This window comes from Muscardinus avellanarius (genome assembly GCF_963383645.1).
Source record: "Muscardinus avellanarius genome assembly, chromosome: 9".
In the NCBI taxonomy this organism is placed as follows: domain Eukaryota; kingdom Metazoa; phylum Chordata; class Mammalia; order Rodentia; family Gliridae; genus Muscardinus; species Muscardinus avellanarius.
Window position 1 is genome coordinate 56,614,481 of NC_137795.1, and position 23,975 is coordinate 56,638,455.

The 23,975-nt window shown below is 35.8% G+C and overlaps 1 protein-coding gene across 1 annotated transcript in view; it reads right to left on the reverse strand.

Annotated features, from left to right (window-relative positions):
* The window catches only part of SEMA3D (semaphorin 3D), a gene marked incomplete at both ends in the record, with an annotated part of 140,803 nt that overhangs the window by 59,583 nt on the left and 57,245 nt on the right, over nt 1-23,975 (reverse strand). The window contains 3 exons of the mRNA XM_080700828.1: nt 5,797-5,939; nt 19,515-19,643; nt 22,867-22,960. Of these exons, the coding sequence (XP_080556954.1) occupies nt 5,797-5,939; nt 19,515-19,643; nt 22,867-22,960 (366 nt within the window). The remainder of the gene's footprint in view (nt 1-5,796; nt 5,940-19,514; nt 19,644-22,866; nt 22,961-23,975) is intronic.

A 23,975-nucleotide genomic window follows, 5' to 3' on the forward strand; every position in this document is an offset into this window, starting at 1 on the left:
ATAAATTGCTATAATATTAGATGTCAATCACTAAGCCAAGCATGGGAGGGAGGGATAGGGAGAGAATGGGGTGGGGATCGGGTGGGGACTGACTGGGCAATGTGTGCATGTATGTCTACAAAAGTATGTATCCCACTATGATGTATGAATACAGTGCACCAATTAAAAATAAAAAAAAATAAAATAAAAAAATTAAAAAAAAAAAAAAGAAATCTGCAAGTAGATTCTATTTTCAAAGAAAATTTGTATCAAAGTCAATCACTAAGCCAAACATGAGGAGGGAGAAGGAGGAAACGGGGTGGGAATTGGGTGATGTGTGCATGTATGCCTCTATCATCTTTTACTCTATTAAGATGTGTGACTACAATGCACCAACAAAAATTTTTAATTAAAGCGAAACATTAAAAAAAAATCTTGAGCCAGGCGTGGTGGCGCACACTTATAATCCCAGCATTTGGGAGGCTGAGACAGGAGGTTCGGGGTTTGCAGTTCGCACACAGCCTAAGCTAATTTGTGAGGCTCTTTGCAACTCAATGAGACCCTGTTTCAAAATAAAGAATAAAAATATAGTGCTGGGGTGTAGCTCAAAGGTAGAATGCCCCTGGGTTCCATCCCAGTACTGCAAAACAACCACAACAATATAAGGCTGGGGGTATAGCTTCGAGGTAGAATGGCCCTGGGTTCCATCCTCAGTATTCCAAAAAAGAAAGAAAGAAAGAAAGAGAGAGAGAGAGAGAGAGAGAGAGAGAGAGAGAGAGAGAGAGGGAGGGAGGGAGGGAGGGAGGGAGGGAGGGAGGGAGGGAGGGAGGGAGGGAGGAAGGAAGGAAGGAAGGAAGGAAGGAAGGAAGGAAGAAGCATGCTTGTAATTTCAGTTCTTGGGAGTCTGAGACAGGAAGATCACAGGTTCACAGCCAGCCTGAGCTACTTAGTGAGGCCTCCTGCAACTTAGATTTTGTTTCAAAATAAAGAATAAAAACTAGGGCTGGGGTATAGGTTGGAAGTAGAGTGCCCCTGAGTTCAATTCCTAGTATTGCAAAAAAAAAAAAAAAAATCTTTGAACTTAACTTTATCTCTCTATTTCTATTTTCTTTTGACCCAATGGGCATCCTATTTACAAATATTTTTCAATACAGATACATTCTTGAAAATATTGCTAAAGAGATCTACCTACCTCGCTACTTCTCTGTCTCAAATATTTTATAACTCCTCATTGCCTACAAGAATTAGTTTAAGACTTCTTATTATCCAATAAGCTACTCTAATCTCAAAGACACTGCTTCCCAAACACACTTCTCAAATCAGTTAAAAGAATTCACAGTCCTATGGGGAAAAAATGTCTTATTACTATGTCTCCTAAAATGTCCTCATTCCTTTACTTACTGTAGTCCTGTTCTCCTTATAGAACTAAATTTAAGCACCACTTCCTTTACATAATATTTTTGAATTTTACTGAATTCAAAAATATTTAATTTTTTTACTGAATTCAAAAATATTTAATATTTAATTTTAAACTTGAGTTCTCAGTTTGTATTATATCATGTTAAATTGTATTCATTTATATGACAATTATCTTCAGTTGGGGTGTGTGTATGAGTGTGTATGTTACTGGAGATTGAATTAAGGGACATTCTACTTTCAAGTTATATCACATTCCTTTTAATTTTTTTGTTTTGTTTTGTTTTGTTTTGTTTTATTTTGAAACAGGGCCTCACTAGATTGCTTAGAGTCTCCTTACATTGTTGAGGCTGGACTCTAACCTGGGATACTTTTATTTCAGCTTCCCAAGTACTGAGATTACCGGCCTGCCAAATCATGCCCAGCTTACTGGAAGTTATTTACTGTTTACTTATTCACTTATTTTGTGGTACCAGAGATGGAACCTAGGAACATTCTAACTTCAAGCTATACTCTCAGCCCTATTTTTATTCTTTATTTTGAAACAAGAACTCACTAAGTTGTGGAGGATCTCACTAAATAGCTGAGGCTAGCCCTGAACCTGTGATCTTTGTCTCAGTCTTCCAAGCATATGCCACCATGCCTGGCTTACTAAGTTTTTAAAGAAAATAGATAGTGGCTTCTTATCTACATGACTTGCCTAGTATGGCACAAAACTTATTTTAGATTTTGTTGCTGTTTCCGAAACAGTGAAATGACAGTAAATGGCTTACAAAATTAAAAACATTTATTCTTCTTCTGTAAAAATTCCTTTATAATGTTTTTGTGTGATATTTCCCTATTATCAAAACTCCCTTCTCACCTAGCCTGTTTCCTTCATCACTGTCCTGTTTGGTCTAATAGTAATAGCTTTGGCAGATATTTTTACAAATCAATTTAACATTTTGTTTAGTTTAATAATGTCAGAAGTAGAGATCTCTTAAATTGTCAGCAGTTTTCATTGTGATAAATTATTCAGTTAAAAATAAAGCAAACAACAGTGAAAAGAAGTAAAAAACTTGGAATATTTCCAAATATGTACTGTGGAAAATGCTGGTGGAAAAATATTATACAAGACTTCCACATTACTATAAAACTTGATAAGCTCAGTAAAGCATATGGTGGTTAATCTTAATTCTAACATTTCTTCCTTCTTATATCTTTTCTCATAACTATCAACTCATTTTTTCATATATAGGCTTGCATTCTGATATCATTTGTCAAAAGTAGAAAGGCAATATTATTATTATTATTATTATTATTATTATTATTTATTGTTTTGTGGATGGAACCCAGGGGCATTCTACCTCCAACTCATACTTCCAGCCCTATTTTATTTTTATTTGGAAACATGGTCTCATTAGGTGGATGAGAGTCTCAGTACTTGCTTAGGATGTCCTCACACCTGTGATCCTCCTATCTCAGCCTCCCAAGTATTGGGATTACAAGCGTGCACCACCATACCCAGGTAACCACAAGTACTTAACTCCAATTTATCCCAAGTGCTCTCATATTCTATGATCCTAAACTATTAAATATAGATTAGCTAATAATATCATCCATCATTTTATTAAAGTTGAAAGTTTAAGACCAATTTATTATTTTAAGGTAATTTACTAACAGTTGGTAACAAACATAAAAAGATATAATGTCTAAAAAACAGACATGAAGATATTTCTAAAATATAGGACAATATTACCTGTCTGTCTGAAAAGCAATATTATGATCACATTTAGGGGTTTTAAAAACAAAGTAAGGGATAACTGCTAAATAATGTCAGGGGAACCAATTTATTATTTTTATGGGAAAATAAGAGCAAAAGCAATTCCAAGTTTTTAGAAATTATTAAATTTGCTATTGTTTTGTAGGACATAGCACATACAAGTTTTTTTTAAGTTTTTAAGTCATTTTTAATATAATTAAAATATGTACCTAAAAATGCTTAATTTTTTAACAATTTAATTCTAACTTCTCAAATAAAATTTATAAGCAAGGGCAGAATTGCTCTAATTAAGAAATTGCAAAACAAAATTAGAACCAAATATTATAAGCATTTGGCCAATGGATCACATGTATAGTGAGAAATTCTGAAAATGCTCACTTAAAAGAGTGACAAAGTGGAGAGCTATACTAATGAGTGAAGAATCGATGTTTTTGCAAAGTAAATTCATCTATCACATGTCCTTATTTATCGCACAACTTGTTAGCTTTTTATTCAAGAACAAATGAACAATAGTATGACAAAATCTTGCCGTGTGGTCTCAGATTTTTTTTAAGTTGGAAAACTCACTACAGTTTTCTGTGCCTTCTCAATTCTATAGGCATTTGCTCATAATTTAAATGAAATATTTCATGATTGGTGATTAAAGTCTAGGCTACACTTCTAATATAGAAATTTGTAAGTATAGCTGGGCATGGTGGCGCACGCTTGTAATCCCCGCGTTTGGGAGGCGGAGACAAGAGGATTGCGCAGGTTCTAAGCCAGCCACACTGGCTTAAGAGACCTTATTTCCAAATAAAAAAGTATAAAAAATACGTCTGGGAGTGTAGTCCGTAGGTAGAAGGGTTTCCAGGAACTCCAGTACCACCAAAAAAAAAAAAAAAGAAGAAGAAGAAGAAATTTATAAGTAAAACAACTAAACTTTAAGATATATGTCTACCTCTAAAATCAGCTTTGTATTTATGCTAAGATAAAAATATGATTTTGTTATAAGTGGATTTCAATCAAATGTATTAGGTCTATCAAGCAATAAGCATGAAATGACTCACAAACACACTATCTTGGTATATATGTTCATCGGAAAGTGACTCTTGAATATATATTTAATTAATTGTAAGTATCTTATGACATATTTAACATAGTTCATTTATACAGATAATGCCAATCTATGGCACCACTTTTCAGGGTCAGAATGCTGTTGTTATAAGCATGCTTCAATACACTAACACACTAAGACTACTCCAAGCAATGTCCATTCATCTCTATGCAAGAGGCTTCAAGAGAAATTACTGTGCATTCTTAGACTCTGAAAGAATGAGGATGCTTTTTTTTTGGAGACTCTGTCCCCTGGGGGCTTAGGGGATCAGTGTAAGAAGCATGATTGGCTGGGATACTAGGTAAGGAAGTATCTGGACTTTCAAGTTGGACTCATTCAAAAGCCATGTTTTCATTAGCACTTTTAAGTGCAATGATGATTTGTATTTCTTTCTCTGAAAGTGTTCAGAAGCCTGAGGGTACAGATTGAAACAAAAAGTGATAGAAGAAAATGAAAAGTTTTCACAAGACCAAAGAGAGCTTCCCACTGAGAGTATTTATTAACTTAACAGCATTTGCTCTTAATAGCTGAGTTTATGCTGAAAGTGTATGTCTATAAAAATGTTGTTTTATATAAATGTAAATCTAGGCAAAAATATGCTGAAATAAAGATATATGATTCCAGAAGAATTATTATTCTATAAAGCTTGCATTCTATTAAATGAAAGCCCCAATGACACAAAATGAAAGTGTCTAATAGTTTCTCCAGTTAACTATAATTTACATTAAATGGCAATATTAAAATTAAATTGCAGTGTTCTTCAAAATATATGTTTTCGGTTTTTTTTTTCTTCTTTTGTGATACTGAGGATTGAACCTAGGGGCATTTTATCTCCAATGTAAACGCCCAGCCCAATTTTTTTTTTTTTCTTTTGAGACATGGTCTTTCAATGAGAGTCTCACTGCTTACTGAGGCTACCCTTGATCTGTCCAGGCCTCCCAAGTACTGGGATTACAGGCATGTGCCACTATGCCTGTTTATTCTTTCCTCTTTATTTCTCTCAGAACTTAATCTAGATTAGTTGTCTAGAAAATATTTAATATAGTAAAAATATAAGCATATTTTGTTTTGTCCATGTATAATATATAATTTTACATGTGATGTGTAGTTTGATAATATACAGAATATTATTGAAGTGTTTAAGTTACTCTGGTGATTATGTTAAGTTACTTGTATTTCTAAAACAAGACTGTTTAACATTGTATGATAACATTTTAACCCTCCTGGATCAGGACCATGTAGTGATCTTACAGGGAATACCAATAACTAGTAAAGATACAGCCCCTCACTGAAAGAAATAAACTTCTAAAAGGTGTAACTCATATCAGGGGGACAGTTCAGCACTGCAAAATAACTTGTAATATTTAAAACATTTGACTTTTTTTAACTTATGGATCTCACAAAATTACATACATAATGATAGTTTGAATCTATCCTACAACTTTATGAATAATAGACATTGGTTTTCATTTTGATATTGCATGGCTAATTGTTCCAACATAAACACATATGCCTTAAGTAAAATAAATAAATAAAAATGCCTTGCCTTACAAACTCTTCCAACTCGAGAAAGAATGGTCTTATCTGAAGTGCTGCCCTCTTGAGATGATTCGCGAAAGAAGAAATATATTTTATCATCATCTGGATTGTAGGTGTCTGATATGGGGAAAGTTCCAATAAATTTTGCTCCTGTTTAAAAGAAAATGCTATAAATCAAAACAGTGGGATAATTCAGCCATAACAGTACCAGTGTTTTCAACAATTCTCAGCATAATAAAAAAAAAGATCCATAAGTCAAATGTGGGCCATCAAGGGCATAGACAAATAAATATTATATAATGTAGAAACATGTAATGGCATAAGAAGGTACTGAATACATTCTCTGAGAATTACAGAGCAAGCGAGAACATGAATGGTTGATGCACACAATTGTTACCGTTCCACTAAATCATAGTCATACATCACTTAATGACAGGGATAGTTCTGAAAAATGCATTGTTAGCCAATTTTGTCATTATTATTCCCACATCATAGAATGTAATTGCATGAACTAAGATGGCTGTAATGTCAATAGGCAATATTATTTTATGAAGGACTGTCATACATGGAATATGTGGCCCATCATTAACTCAAATGTTAATGAATCTACTTTAAAGTTTTTCAAACTTGGAGATTCTATGAGTTTATGTTGTCCTTCTATATGTTGGAGTTTCTACTGTAAAAACATGTGTTTTTTATAAAGAGATTATGAAAAACTATACATAATGCCAAATTTTGACACATATGGTGTTCTTCTCTGCATTCTTTGAAGTTGCACAAGGGCAAAAAAATGAGAACAACCAATAGTGTGTGGATCACCTCCAAGATAGGCTCTGAAGGCATTCTTTCTGTTTGTTTCTGCCACTTATTGTAAAGGTGACTTTAGGCAAATTATTTACCTTATCTATGCCTCAATTTTCTCACATGCAATATGAGGCCCCCAATATCATCTGCTTAGAAGGGCAGCTATTATGATGACCAAGAGTTAACACACATAAGGAATCTGGCATTGAGTAGTGGCTGAAATATAATTTTCATTCAATATAAGTGATTTATAACTAAGATAGTGATGATGAGATTTGTCATTAAAGAAACAAAAAAACTGAGCATCACATCATGTACTTAAGAGAATAACATGGTTATTAAATTGAAGAAAGTCTATATATACTGGCATGGAAAGATGTCTATAATATGGGTAAAAAAAGTATTTGCAATAAAAAAACTGGGCTTTGCTTCAGTGACAAATCTCTTATTTAAAAACATTGAGTGCTTTAAATCTTGGTTTTATATAATTATAAATTAACTAGGTAACATCTGTAATTGGCTGAAATTACTCAGAAAAAGAATGAATCTTTGGAGTAAAAGCAAAGAAGACAGAGAAGATGGCTATTGAAGAATGAAGGAAGGACTTTAAAAGAAAATGTGAGGCACCTTAAAGGAAGCAAAAAGCTCTGAGTAAGAATTAGAAGCTCAAGAAAAGACAGAAAGGGCTCCAAAAGAAAAATAAATCGGTGCCAGGTGAAGAAGATCAATATTGCCTTCTCTAGGGCTTTAACTTGGGAGTATTGAAAATCGTTCCCTTGCAAATGTACAGCAATTGTTCAAAAGCCCAATAAAAGAAAGCTTCATAATAGCCTTCTTCAGTGGACAAAGGTTGAGAATGGATTCCAAGTAGTGGGGAGTGGAGTCATTGTCCTGTCCTCTCTGGGGTCAGCCCTGTGTCTCTCACTCAATCCTTTCTCTGCCTGAATGAGAAGCCTTTAGAGGAAAAGAGAAGAGGAAAATTATTTTCACTGACTTTTTTTTCTATTCTTTATTATTTCTCTGCTATTTTTCAGAATTTAAAATTCCAGTGGACTCTGAGACTACTGATAATTTCACTTTGGTATGGATCTAGAAAGTTACATAAAATTTTAGAAAACCAAATGGAACTTTAAAATTTTTTTTTTCTAATTGGTCTTAAATTGGCAAGACCTGTTAACAATTCTACTCAAGGTTTGTTTTGTTTTGTTTCCCTTTCTCAGTCTTTTTCACGTTGTTGACAATTCATAAACCCTTGGTTTTTAATTCTAGAGAAAAATAAAAATTCTTTTTAGTCAGAAATTAATACTTTTGAGTTTTCATTTAAATATGATTTCTAGGAATTGACACTAGGAGTATTCTACCTCTGGGCTACACCCTCAGTCCTTCTAATTGTTTGTTTTGAAATAGGGTTTCATTAAGTTACTTAGGTTGGCCTTGAACCTGCAATGATCCTCCTGTTGTCTTAGCCTCCCAAGTACCATGATTATAGGTGTGTGCCACTGCACTGGGCTAAACATAATTTCTTAAAAAAGAAAGTTCCTGTGAAAAGCAACTATTCTTATAAATGGAGGAGTAGGGTTTTAACAAATTAATGAAAACAAAAATTATTTAATTTCTATTGTATTAAAAATACTGCTAGAATCAAGGGAAACAAAAATGAATCATAACTGACTCTTGACTGTTAGTTTGAATTGAGGAATATTGACATTTGATTGAGACATGGCTAAGAAGAAGGCCTGGATTTGTTGCATCCAACCTAATTTGGGTTCCCACAGACATAGATCAGGAAATGATAAAAAATATATAGAACTTTTTTCATTTACAAATGCCTAAATCCAATATCACCAAAGAGGAAGAAAATATCTCTAGCTGTATTTTAAACATACATAAACATAAAAATAATTAAAACCCTATAATAGGTGATTCTTTTTTTTTTTTTTTTTTTTTTTTTTTTGCAGGTCTGGTGATGGAACCCAGGGGCATTCGACCTCCGAGCTACACCACCTGCCCTATTTTTTATTCTTTATTTTGAAACCGGGTCTCACTGAGTTGCAGAGGGTCACTAAGTAGCTGAGGCTGTCTGCGAAGCACTATCCTCTGATCTCAGCCTCCGAATGCTGGGATTACAAGCGTGCGCCACCACACCGGCTTGGTGATTCTTATAAACATCTAAATTTAAGAGTCACTAACATAGACTACCATTCTGTACATGGGGGAAAAATATAGACAGATTTATTAACCATGGCCAATAATGTTGATATGGGGACATATGGGTGAATACAAACTAAAATAATAAATATAACTTATTAAGTAATTAAAAGAGCAAACAGGGATAAACCTGAAATTATGCAGAAATTATAGGAATATGATTAGGTGTCTTTATCTCAACAACTATATAACCTTAAAATGGGTATAAGTGAGTAACGCTTATTATAGCACTTAAATATAAATTTAGTAGAAGTTACCCATACAACCTGTTAACTAATGTAATATAAGCATACCATTAGATCTACATAATAATTGAATTATATTTATAATTTAATAATAACATGCAGGTACACGATTCATACAGTAATACAAAATTTACTCAGTCTTCTCTCCAAAAATAAATTGGGAACTTGGTGATTTAAAACAGAAAAACATCCCCGGTAATGGGAATACAGATGTGAGGGCAAGAGTCCTGGGAAAGCTTTTCTCAGGCACTCAGGTTGGGGAAAGGATGACATTAGCTGCTGGGTCTTCCCTTGTTTGTAGAGTTCTACAAAGGAGCAGAAATTGTAAAACAGAACAGAACGTACAGGGGCCAACAGGAGTAAAATAATTGTGGCAGTTTTTTGACTTATTACAGAAATGTATAGGACAATCCCTTTAAATATGAAAAATAGCATCCGGATATTGCCAGGTAGTGCCATTTGTAATGGCTTAAAGGTAGAATAAGACACCAGTTCCCATTTCATCAATTTTTTTTTAATGACATAAATACAGAAAAACAGTGAAGACAGTTTTCCAAGTGCTGTTCCTTTTTACCTTTCAACTAATATATAACCTACAACATGCATGCTTTTGTGTTTATTCAGTCACTGCTGGTTTTACTGAACTCTTTCTTAAAAATTGGTTACTTTATGAGTCTCGTAAGAAAATTGTTTTACAGGGGAATGATAGAAATGGTTAAGCCAAATGTTTATTATATGAAAAAATCTAATTATGGAAAAAGGAGTATCAAATAGTACTCCATTCTGTGATTTAAATAATAAGCACACTTATGAGTGAAAAATAAATACAAGTTTCAAGAACAGTTTCTTTCTTGCAGATTACACAAAGGTCCTGTCTTAGAACACTGATGTTGGTATTTTATGATAGAAAGTCTTTCCTTACTTGCTGCCAATTTGAGTAAAAAAATAGGTATCATTTTATTAGTGCATAGTTGCTGAATTAAACAATTTAAAGTCATACCAAAAGGCACCTGGGCTTTATTATAGCATATTTTCCTCCTTTGGCATTGAAACACATGCACTAATACGGATGGAGTTTGAAATCATGCATTTGCTAAAATGAAGTTCTAGCATGACACCAGGAGGCATTGCCAAGGGAAACAGCATAAACCCACGTGGCCTGCAGAACACACGCTTGCCTTTCTCTCCGGGAGTCTCCTCATCCAGATGAGCACACCTACCCCACAATTTAACAGATAGTGAATTTTTAACTTTCCTTTATTTCTTCCATAATATCGTTTTCCTATTTTTTAAAATGTCCTTTCATGTGGAAGGAGGAGAATTTACCGACAAAAGAGCACCCCAACAAAACTTCTAAATGAAAACTGCCTCCATATGTGAAAAAATGAAAATATAAAACAAAAGTTCCCATTTACTTCAGGAAGGAAAACAGAAACACATGCATCAGAGGCATCATTGTTCGTTTTTATTTTTAAAGTGGCCATAATTCTTAGTTTTATCCTAAAGTTCTAACAAAACTCAACTCTTAGTAACCATTCTGATTTGTGTTTATATTCCTGTTTCTTCGTATGTTCTAAAATTAAGTGGATAAAGGTAACTGGGAAGCTGTCTTAATCTTCATGTAAAATTACTTATAGGATTTCATCTTTGCAATTTTTTCATCCTTTTGGCAACATATTTAGCAGGTGGCTTCGTTTCTCAAGGAAGGAATCAGGATTCATTCATCGTAAGTCTTGAAACTGGATTAGACAGTCCTTCGAGGGTTTCTAACTAGGATCCTAGCACCGATCTTCTAACTTCAAATGCCAACTAGGGCAAAGAACAAACTCTAACAGATACCATGTATTTAAGGATTTGAAATTTTCTAAGTGTTTTTAATAGATTCATTTTAATAACATGTTAAAGAAGCATAATTCTTAGAATCTATATCTTAACAGTTAAATACTCAATCGCAAATTAAATTTAATTTTGTGTAACATTTAATCTAAATATCATATCCCCTTTATGAAAGTCTAGTTTATCATATTCAAGTAAACAGTAGGAATTTAAACTGAAAATAAAAGCAGAGAAAGTAAAATTTTTAAAAAAAATCTTCAAATATATATTTCTAACTAGAAAAAGTAGCATGTTGATGTAATAATATTGAAGAGGAATAAAAAGACTCATGTAGACCCTAGTGGTTGAAATGTAAATTATCTGTCATTCTTTTTAGTCTGGCAACAATTTTATAAACTCAATAATGAAGTTCACAACCACATGCTATATGAGTGGTAAATGAAATTCACAACTGTGTTGCATGATTACAGGCTAATGTACAAAATTTGTAAGTAAGAATACTATAAACTAAAGCCAGGTGTGGTAGCACATGCTTGTAACCCCAGTATTTGGGAAGTTGAGACAGGAGAATTGCAGATTTGAAGTGAGCCTGGGCAGCTTAGTAAGGCCCTATTTCCAAATAAGAAATAAAATTGGGCTGGGGTTATATTTTAGAGGTAGACTGTCATTGGATTGAATCTCCAGGTATCCCTTTCCCTAAAGAATACTATAAACCAGCCTTGTCTAATAGAAATTTATGCACTGATGGAAATGCTTTATATATGTGTTGTCTAATATGGTAGCTCCTAGCCATGTAGCTGCTGAGTACTTGAAATATGGCTAGTGTAAATAAGGAAACAAATTTTAAGCTTATTTAATTTCAATCAGTTTAAATTTGAATAGCCACACATTGCTAGTGTTAAACAAATTGGACTGCATAGCCTTATACCAAGTATTTTCTGTCAGTGACCATACTAATACAAGTCTAGTTTTATAAAAGAAAAAGTCTTTAATCCTTAACTACCATAAAATGGCAGTCAATCTTCCAAACAACATGATAGGCTATAGTACTAGGAATTGAACTCAGGGGTATTCTACTTCTTAGCTATATTCTCAGGCCTTTTTGTTTTCAAACAAGATCTTATTAGGTTGCTAAAAGTCTTACTATGTGTTGAAGCTGTCCTTGAACCTGTGATCCTGCCGTGTTAGCCTCCCAAGTACTAGGATTTCGGGATACTCTTAATAGAAGTTTAGGATTATGATGGAATGCTGGTCTTGGCAGCTAAGAGACCTGGAAATGTCCCTTCTTCATCCTTTATCTCAAGTTGTAAAATATGAGGTTAAATGAAAAGTCTTAAGATAACACTCCTTCTTAACAATTAACACAGTTCATCTGTATTCCATCCTCCCACACGTCTAAGTCTGGCCAGACGACCCCATTGACTTTGGTCTTTGGACCATGGACTGGACTATATCTAAAAAAAAAAGGCTATTTCTTGTAAATATGAACAAAAATGTCCTCTGAGTAAGCCAATATTTTGCCATAGCTCATCAGGTCTCTCCTCATAATTAGAATCTCATGTAATTTCTAAAGTAGTTTCCCTGAACTAGGGAGACCTAGGGAGGATAACCAAAGAACTTGTGGTGCTGGGGCTCTAGCAGCATCAGGCTCCTCTCTCTCTCTGGCCTGCCTTTCTCTCCTCACATGTTTGACCTGCTGTCTGTCCTGACCCTGGCTGGATGGCTTAGAGCACCCCTATTGTTTGCCTAATTCCACTTTCTCTATCTGTCCTATTCTTTGCTCCAGACCTGTTACTAGGTAATATTTTTTCACCTATAACGGTTACAGGGTACTCCTCTCTTCTTCAGTCCTTGCTTCCTGAGATTTCAAACAGAAAGCACAAACAGAAAATATAAGATGTTTATTTAAGGAAGTGAAGACAAAGTAATAAAAGAAGGCTGTCGCAAAGGGTGGTTACATTCCAGAGAAAGAGCCATGTTGTGTGATAGCGTTCAGAAAGGGCTCCTTCCCAGGGTGAGAAGTGGCATGGAACAGAATTCCACTCCAGAGAGAGGGTCTGAAGCAATTTGTTTACTGGAGTGGGAAATGGCATGAAGTCTTTCACAGGGCAAGATTTATTCAGCTTGGAAACCTTTCCCCCAATATGTGTGCGTGTGAGTGTACGTGTATGTGTGCGTGCGTGCATGTGAGTGCGTGTGTGCATGTGTGTCTCTGAGTGTTCTGTCCTCAGCTTCATGAATCCACATGGTCTCTGCCCTTTCCCACCGGGAGGGGTCTGAGTGAGGCCGCGCAGGCGGTATAGTCTCGGGACCGCCCTGCAGTTTTCTTACTGTACCTGTGTTCACTTCCGAGGACCTGTTTTGCCTCTTCCTCCAGGTGCTTCAGGATTTCCTCCATTTTAGCCACCTGCTCATGTCTATCTTATACCTAACAGACCCCCATCCTAGTACGATGTTGCCCAACATTGTGTGTAGACATTGACCCTGTCTTTTGAGAGGCTACAAGAACAGAGGATGTGCAGTCAAAAGGGCAGATTTGGGGTCGCCGGGTTGTATCAAACACCGGCAAGAATGGTGTGGAGAGCTGGGCAGACACGTCTGAGTTTCAGTCTCACTTGCATGAGCTGTTTAAATATGAGCTATTGTCTGACTTCTCATTCTCCAATGTGAAATGTAAATAATAATTCTCTCAAGATTATGAGAGCCAACAAAATAGTACTTTAAGAGCACCTAAGGTAACCAGGCTTCGTGGTATATGCTTTTCTTTTTCTTTTCTTTTCTTTTTTTGGTGGTACTGGGGTTCCTGGAAGCCCTTCTACCTCCGGGCTACACTCCCAGATCTATTTTTTATACTTTTTAATTTGGAAACAGGATCTCTTAAGCCAGAGAGGCTGGCTTCAAACCTGCGCGTTCCTCCTGTCTCTGCCTCCCAAGCGTGGGGATTACAAGCGTGTGCCACCACGGCCAGATGGTGACATATGCTTTTAATCCCAGTACTTGGGAGGCCGAGACAGTTTGAGGCCAGCCTCAGCTATTTAGTAAGACCCTCTGCAACTTAGTGAGAACCTATTTCAAAATCAAGAATAAAAACTAGGGCTGAGGGTATAGCTCAGAGGCAGAATGCCCCTAAATTTAATCCCTAGTACTGGATAGTAAAAATAAAACCAGAGCTGAGGCAATGAAGACCTATAGGAAGACAAAGACGGGAACCAGAGAAAGAAAAAGGTCAATAAATATTTTAAAGGAAGTAGAGGCTCTCAATGATAGATTATATAAAGGTGATAAAGGATAGGAAGAAATCAAAGATAAGTCCAAGGTTACTGGATGGATAAAATTAAGAAGTTAAAATAGATCAAATTCAAGAAACTGGCATTGAAGGGAAAGTTAGAAGGAAAGAGGACTTTTTGTTTTGTTTTGATTTAATAATGTACGCTCATAGATTTTAGATTTTAGACCCAATTACAGTAAAGGGTCATTTTAACAACCTGTAAAAATCCCAAAGTAAGTTAGTGGCACAAAACTAAGGCTTTAAAATTTTTATTTCTATATACAACAATCATTTTTCTTCTAATTCAGATGACAATGAAAGACATCCAAGTAAATATTATTTTAAGGCCACTGGCTTTAGGAGGTTAGAATTATAGTTTGGTGAAACAGTGGAACACAGATAACACTTGAAACTATTAGGAAGAATAGATGAGCTAGCTGAATTATGAAGTGGAAAGGGAGAAGGAAAAAGTGGTGAATGGTTTAGAATGTTGAAGGGGAGTCAGAGTGTTTTAGAACAGGGTTTTAGTCCCACTTCTTACCTCTCCCACTTTCAAGAATAATGATGATAATAATATTGACATTATTTAGCTTTTAAATTTGTATTCTAAGAGAATTCTCTATCTGATTTATCTGATGGAATACAATATTTATGACACTCTCTGAATAGATACTGTTATTAAACGATGCCATATTAGCCCGGCAAATAAGGTGAATGCTCAGAAAGATTTTTACTTTTTTTTTTTCTTTGCGCTCTCTCTCTCTCTCTCTCTCTCTCTCTCTCTCTCTCTCTCTCTCTCTCTCACTACTGGGGATGGAACCCTTCTACATACAGGCTACACTCCCAGACCTATTTTATATTTTTATTTGAAAACAGGGTCTCTTAAGCCAGCGAGAGTTTTCTACTTTTTAAAAAAATATTTTTGGTACTGAAAAAGATTGAACCCAGGGGCATTTTACCTCTGAGGTACATTCCCAAACTGATTTTTTATTCTTTATTTGAAATAGGAGCTCTCTAAGTCACAGAGGGCCTCACAAGTTGCTGATCACAAATTTAATCTTCTCCTTGCTTCATCTCCAAAGTACTGAGATTACAAGCACGTGCCACTATGCCCAGCTCAGAAAGATCAAGAACACTCAACAGTGATGTGACAGGATTTAAGCACAGATACTGAAGTTCCAAGCAAACAGTTAACATTTTTGTCTAGACTGGACCACTTTAAGAGTAAAATGATGACCAAAGTAACCTGCAAATGTCCTGTGCAAACAGATCTTTGGTTCACTCTGGCTGTGAACCACTTAGTCCTCTGCCTCAAGCAACATAGAGCCCTAAGCGTTACTTCTCAGAATTCTCCATGGAGACTTTCACCACATATCTTTTCTACTTCCTTCAAAAGTTTCCTTCCTAACTGAATGTGGTAGCACAAGCCTGTAATCACAGTATTTGGGAGGCTGAGACAGAAGAATTCCAAGTTTGAAGCAAGCCTCAGCAATTTAATGTGGCCTTCAGCCACTTAGGGAGACCCTGATTCAATAGTTTAAAAAGGGGGGCTCGGGCTAAAACTCAAGGTAGAATGATCCTGGGTTTAATCCCTAGTACCATTAAACACACACACACACACACACACACACACACACACACACACACACACACCTGTTTCCCTCCTATTGGCTTATTGTTTTGAAATGTGCTGTAAGTTTTTGGATTCTCCATTCACAAAAATGTCTCTCAACTATTCTTTGCGGCATATTCTCCCATCCTTCTTCCTCTATGACACCTTTGTTTCTCTTCCTTGGGCGTCCTCACACTCCCACACAATGGACTCTTCTCTCTCTGCCTTTCTCCTTCAGTTTTTACTTTGTGCTGTGTCAACTAACCTTTAAAAAAAAAGTGAAAGTCTGATTTCCTGATTAAAAAGTAAACCAGTGCCAGGCATGGTAGGAGGCTAAAACAGGAGGATCATAGCTTTGAGGTCAGCCTCAGCAATTCAGCAAGACCCTTAGCAACTTAGTGAGGCCCTGTTACAAAAAAAAAATAAGCCTAATAAAAAGGGCTAGGAGTGTAGTTCAAAGGTAGAATGCCTCTACTTTTGAATGGGTTCAATTTCCTGTACCAAAAAAAAAAAAAAAAAAGAAAGAAAGAAATTAAAAATAAAGTTCAAACTGGGCTTGGATTGGTGGGACATGCTTGTAATCCAGCATTTGAGAGACTAAGACAGGAGGATCATGGTTTGTGGACCAACTCATTGAGAACCTGTTTTAAAACAAAGAATTTTTAAAAAGGGCTCAGGGTATAGCTTAGAGGTAGAATACCCCTGGGTTCTATTCCCAGTACCGCAAAAAGAAAAAAAAAATTAAGGCATGAATTGTTCTCCACTGATTGCAGGGTAATATTTACACCTCTTTAGCCTTTGCCACATTCTCTGCTTACACTCTAGGGTGAGCAAGATAATCATCACCTCTGAAGTTAGCCACCTTCCCTTGTCTGTGTGAGGCCCTGTGGGGAGTATAGCACTCAGTATGCAACACAACCTCCTACCTCTTTTGGAAAGAAAACGTTAAACCAATTCAAAGTCTTCCTACTTGGTAAGCATACTCACACAGCAATAATCATAGCATCGTGGGCAAATATAGTAGCATACATATTTTCTACGTGTATTGTTTTCACAATGATTCAGACTTCTTAACGGACTTGTCATAGTTAAAGATAAAAATAAATAATGTCCTAAAAGAGTAGCAACCTGATAATATCGGCCATTCACAAAATTGAGAGACATTTCATTTTAACACCATAAAAATACCTTATTATCAAACAGATTTCTAAACTCTTCTAGAGGCAAAATCAACGGAGTTACTCTCAAACCAAGTAATTCCACAAGAGTATTTTTGGCTAATTTCTTTCTTTTTCTGTGGTTAATTTGGAAATCGCATTGGTATGTAAACAAATAGATCTGGAAGTTTTGGCTAGAGACCTGTTTTAAAAGTGTTTTCCCTTTTGTTTATATTGTCACTACTTAAATGACACTGAGGTAGAGATAGCCCCTAGAAAATCTCTTCCTTGGCCTCCCACGCTAAAGCTCACTATTTATGGTGGGAATGGATAATGTGGTCTGCTTGCTTCAATAACAGTTGTATATAATCCTACCCTACAGTGGGAATAAAAACGTGCATTTATTAGAAAACATTAGAGGATTATTATGCTATTTGCCTGTTAAGGGCAGTGGAGTAAAAAAAAAAAAAGACTTGTATTAGTTCTTGAATTAAAGAAACTCATTTAGAGAGCCAATCGTGGTGGTACATGTTTGTAATCCCAGTAGTTGGGAGGCTGAGACAGGAGGATAGTAGGTTCTTGGCCAACCTCAGCTACTTAGTGAGGCCTTCTGCAATTTAGTGAGAACTTGTTTCAAAATAAAGAATAAAAAAAATAGGACTGAGGGTGTGGCTGAAAGGCAGAATGCCCCTGGGTTGAATTTCTAGTACTAAAAAAATTTACAAAAAGAAATTCATTTAGGATTATCTTGTTTTTGTTTTTTTGAATACACAATGTGGACCCATAAATAAAAATCAGACAAAGCATGTTAATATCAATGTGCTTAAAATTTTGGAAGGATATGCCTTAAATCGAACATAAGATTCAGCAATGAAGTTAGCATTATGCCTATCTACATTAAGAAGTGATGAGGATGAGCCAGGCATGTTGGCACACACTTATAATCCCAGTACTTTGGGAGGCTGAGACAGGAGGATCCTAGTTCGTGGACAGCCTCAGCTACTTAGTGAGGCCCTCCGCAACTTAGCGAGACCCTGTTTGAAAATAAAGTATAAAAACTAGGACTGAGGATGTAGCTCAAAGGTAAAATACGCCTGGATTCAATCCTCAGTACTGAAAAAAAAAAAAAAATGATGAGGAGAAACACTAAGTACTCTGATTTGATAAATATATCTTGTACATATGTTAAATTTCACTGTAGCCAATATATGCATAATTAAAATAAACAAAATAAAAATAATAATCATTGTTTCAATTAAAAATACAAAATATTAAAAAATAATTAGCATTAGAACCTAACCCCCCCCTTTATTTTCCTTTTGGTGGTACTGGTGATGGAACCCAGGGGCCTTCTGCCTCCAGGCTACACTACCAGACCTCTTTTATATTTTATTTAGAAACAGGGTCTCGCTAAGTTGCTGAGAGCCTCACTGAGTAGCTTAGGCTGGCTTTGAACCTGTGCGATCCTCCTGTCTCAGCCTCCCAATTACAAGTGTGCGCCACCACATCCAGCAACCTAACCGCTTCCTAATGACCTAATAGGTAATACTCTATGGCTTAGTCATTAAAACACAGACTGTAAGTCAGAGTGTCAGTTCAAACCTCTGGCTCTGCAGCTGACAAGCTGTGAGAACTTGACTAAATTAGTCAGCTATTTGAAATTACAATTTGCTTCCCTTTGACAAACATAAAATTAGCCAGGCGTTGAGGCACATGCCTGTAAACCCTGTATTTGGGAGGTTAAAGCAGGAGAATCTTAGCAACTTAATAAGGTTCTCAGCATCTTAGCGAGATACTGTTTCTAAATAATAAATAAAATAGGGCTGTGGTTGTAGCTCAGAGATAGAATGCCCCTGGGAGCCAGGCATGGTGGCACACACTTACAAATACAGTAACTGAGAGGTTGAGACAAGATTGCAAGTTTGCCTCCAGCCGCAGCCACTTGTGAGGCCCTCTGCAACTTAGTGAGACCCTGTTTCAAAATAAAGAATAAAACAGGGCTAGGAATGTAGCTCAGAGGTAGACTGCCCCTGGGTTCAATTCCCCAGTACCCCCCAAAAGATTGAAGGTCCCTGGGTTCCACCTCTAGTAAAATAAATAAATAAATAACATTAAATTAGCCAGGTGTTGTGTGATATGCCTATAATCCCAGTACTTCAGAGGCTGAGACAGGAGGATCTCAGGTTCCAGGACAGTGCAACATAACTTTGCAAAACCCTGTTTCAAAATAAAAAATACCCATAAAATAAAAAGAGCTACGGTCTATCTCAGAGGTAGAAACCCTGTGGGTTCAATCCCCAGTACTCCAAAGAAAAAAAGTAAACTAATAACATACCTCATGTGTCACTGTGAATGTTAAATGTATCTATGAGAGCACAGAGGAATGCCAAGGACATAGCACACATTCAGTAAATATCAGCTATTACTAGACACAGAAAAGCTGCTGGAGATCTGTCTAGCTTGATGTGAAATCATTTCACATGTATTTTATAATGTTGCACTAAATCAACAATCCAAAACACATCTGAATGGATAATGAGTTTCTTATCTCTCCAAAATCAATCGCAAAACAATTATAAGTGAAACATCACCAACCATTGAGCCAGTAGTGCTCTGAGATGTCAGTTCTGATGTAGTGGTGGTCGTGAGTAGGCCCCAGGGACCGTGTGAACGCAGTATCTTTGCCAAGAAAATCAGAAGCAGTTCCAGAGTAGAGATACTCATCTGGGAGAAAGAAAAGCATACACAGGACTTCTAAGATTATGGTAGTGGATACTATTTAACATATACAAATTTCACAGCATGACACTGAAGACATTGATTGCTTAATGCCAGAATATATTATTTCATACATTTCACTCTCAGATTTAAAAATAAAAGCTTAGTTGAAGAAATAACTCAGGTATGCAAAGTTGCATACCAACTTAGACTTCTAAGATGATAAATGCATATACGTTGGCTTCTTTCTAAATAAACTCTTCCTCTTTTCCTTCTCCCCACATATTAGGAGTTTCTCGTAGCAACACAGAAAAATATTAAAAATTCTATTCCATAATGAGGGATGGATTGTGTAATCAGTATTTACTTAACCGACACAACTCAATGACCACAACTTTTCTTTGACTAACCTCTGCTGAAAGGGAGCTTTCAGCACTGAAGTCATTCTTTGTAATTATACCGTGTTGCATTCCTTGTAGCTAATCATGTCTCTAGTAGTTCTGATAAACAAGAATTCTTGAAAAGGGAAAGTTAGTAGCATTGCTGCATTCCAAACTCCTTTGTCCTGTTTTTTTTTTTTTTTTAACATAAAGTGAAGGGAGAGAGAGGAAGGAGGAAGACAAAAAGGAATAAAGAGAAAGGAAGAAAAAAGAAGAGGGTAAGAGGAGGCAAAGGAGGAGGAAGAAGGGCAAGGATGGTGGGAAGAGAGAGGAAGAAAAAAAGTATGAAGAATGGGGGAGAAGTGGAGGAAGGTGAGTGGGAGGAGAGAGAACAGAAGAAAGATTAGAGAAAGCAGGAGCAGAGGCTAAAGGGGAGATATATGGCTGGAGGAGGGAAAGAGGGGGCTCAGGGGTCACTGTTCCCTGGTGCTGGTGGGAGCACTGGGTGGGGGCAGGGAGGGGGCCAGGAAAAGGCTGTCCCTAAAGTAGAATATGTTGTTCCTCTGAGAGCTAAGCCTTTGTTAGGTTAAGATACGTTTAGACTCAGCTACTTGGAGTTACATGTAGAAAAATGTAAAATTGGTTAATCTCTATAGGACATTTAAGTTTTTTGAATGCCTATACATGAAAATAAAAGCATTATTTTGTCATTAAAATTTAATTTTTCTCAAAAACACAAACCTTTAAAATTTTTCCTTGTATGAGAAATAGTAAAATACTTTCTAAATCCCCTAATTCTATTTGCCTAAATAAGCCTTTCTGAACTATTTGGCACAATATAAACTAAATTATTCTAGCAACCAAATTCTAAAGGAAGCAAATCAAAACACAAATGGAAGAAGTTTATCTATGTCAAGTAGATGTAGATATGGTACTGCTTCCATCCTCTTAAGGTACTTCTCTAAAATAAGCCAACCAAATGACAAAGTTTTATTGTGGAACAAATTAATAAAATAGAGGAAAAATATAATGACATCAGCAAAGGCATTATGTAAAAGGCATTTGATAGGCGTGAAGGGAACAAGCCATCACTTTGAAATATATAAAATCACAGCTACTTATACATTTCACAAAAATGGCATGTTTCAACCTAAAAGTCACATTAGAATATCAAGTATTTGAAACTGTATTATTTGCATCTAAAATCACTTCAGAGGGTCCTAAGAGGAGTCACCAGTGCTCACAATTTATTCTTTTTTTTAAATTAAGGGTGTGTCAACCACCTTGACAGATGAAAATCACAAGTTGTCTATTTCATTTACGAAGAATGAGTGAACGTTAGTCATATAATTTCCAAAACACATAGAAACACCCACTCTTTAACTTCAAAGCAAGATCTCTGGTTCTCACTATGTGAAAATTAAAGTGTCACGGTGCTTCGCCCTCATGGTCTATTCAAACATTTGACAGACAAGTTACATAAAAAGAGACCAAAGTCATGAACCAAACCAAGACAAAAGGAGTTCTTATAATGGTTGAAATTCAGGGATCCTGCTGACATTCTTTAAAACAGACTTCAGACCACACAGCACCACCTTCTTTGAACAAGATACTCATCTCATATGAGAATTCAAGATGTATACAAAGGGAGAAAAGACTAAATGTGCTAGCAAAAAAATTTCTATTTTCATTAGAAGAATAGTGAAATTTAGGGAAAAGATGTTATAACATTATATAGTAGGGAAAAGATGTTATAACAGCATGTAGCTTTCTATTGTAACTTGATTCAGTTGGTTTATTAATTTGCTCATTTATGAAATTGTTATTGTTATATATAAAATCCATAATGAGCCAAGTAGAGGTATAACTCATTATAAAAAAGTCCCAGATATATAAATACAAAATTACAGAACAAGTGTATCACTTGCATTAAAAAGAATTCAAGTAGAGTTCATTTAAAGAACAACTGTGCGGAAATCAAAGACTCTGCTGCCTCACTTTATGATAAGGATGTTGAATATGAAAAGATTTGCAGATGAATGGATAAAGAAAATGTGGTCTATACACATTATGAACCATTAGGAAGAACAATACTAAGTCATTTGCAGGAAAATTAATAGAACTATCTAACAGCAAGCCAAGTGAGTTTAGCCAGATTTGGGGAAATGAAGGGCCACATGTTTTCTCTCATATGTGAAAGCTCGAAAGAAAGTAGGAAAGAAAAGTGATTCCATGAAACTGAGGACAGACCAGAGGAATAGTGAAAGGGATGGGGAGGGGAAAAGGAGGCGTGAGGAGGAAACAGTCCAAAGAATTATGTTTGCACATGAATCTATCACTACCAATCTCACTAGTGTGTACAGGGAGGGAGGAGTGACTTAGTGAGGTAGAGTTTGGAAGGAAATACATCAAGAGATGTTTTGTGTGCATATATCATTTTATTTTGAATCTCATTATGGTGATACTACAGTTCACTAACAATTTTTTGGTACTGAAAATCAAACCCAGAGGCATTCGACCATTGAGCTATATCCCCAGCCTGATTTTATTTCTTATTTGGAAACAGGATCTCACTAGATTGATGAGACTCTCATTACTTGCTGAGGCTGTCCTTGAACCTGTGATTCTCCTGTCTTAGCCTCCCAAGTACTAGGATTACAGGCATGGGCCACTATGCCCGGCCACTAAGAATATTTTAAAAACAAAGATATTGGCACAAACTGGAATCAAATAACTGGTAGAAGATTAATCCAACATTATCTTCATTGCAACAATAGAACATGCTTTAGTCTACACATGCCTTTTCAGAAAATTATTTAAAAGCAAGACCTACATGCCATTGATCTCACCTGTCATAACCGAAGCAAAAGGTTGCTGAGGATCGAAAGGACATTTCAGTCTGCCAGACTCCACATTGTGTGTGTCTAGTTTGAATAGCACTTCCTGTTAGGAGGAATATTAACACAGAGAGATTTTAAAATGATACCCTATTGAGCTGCCAGAATGTAGGAGATAAGAATTAAATTCCAACACATTCATCCAATAAAAACTCCTAGAGCACAGAGCATGTCTCAGCTCTTTAGCCAATATTGCGTCTGGCATGACTCAATACTCATTTGGTATCCTTGCTCCCAAAGTGCTAATGAGCCACTATCAATATCAAAATCACCACCATACACATATTTTTAAGCTTAATAGTTTACTGAGTCTAATAAAAATCAATTTCCTTTTTTTTTTTTTTTTTTTATTTGGATGGCACTGGAGGTCGAACCCAGGGGCATTCTACTTCCAAGATATACCCTCAGGCCTTTTTATTTTCTGTTTTGAAATAGGGTCTCTCACTAGTTTGCTGAGAGTCTCATTAAATTAGATAAATTACTGAGGCTACCTTGAGCCTGTGTTCCTCCTACCTCAGTCTTTCAAGTACTGGGATTAAAGGCATGCATCACCACACATATCTCAAATTTCTTCTTTTAAGAAATAAGCTTGCTATAATACTTATATCTGCAAGATAATAATTACAATTTACATAACTAAACATCTGTAACTATACCAAAGTACTTAAGCCCTGTGGGTTTTTTTTTTATGACATAAAAGTATTCTAAGGCAGACAATTCATTGCAAAAAAAAAAAAAGAAGAAAATCCTGTTGTAGCATTTTCACTATTATGAAAACAATATACATATTAAAGCCACATAGTTATTTTGGCTGAAAGATCTATTTATATAATAATGGCCACAGACAGAATGACATTGGCAGGCTTTTAATATTCAGAAAAAAATAACATTGTAGGTTGAATCTTCCAAGAAAAATATGAATGTATAATGAATACAGCCCCACGAGCCTGAGCGTTACATAGTAATGACAATACTACCATCTAGTAAAAAGGCAGATGATTTACCCTGGGTCCTCACTAGAGAAATTCAGTATTTCAGATATTCTCTCCAGTTGGAATATC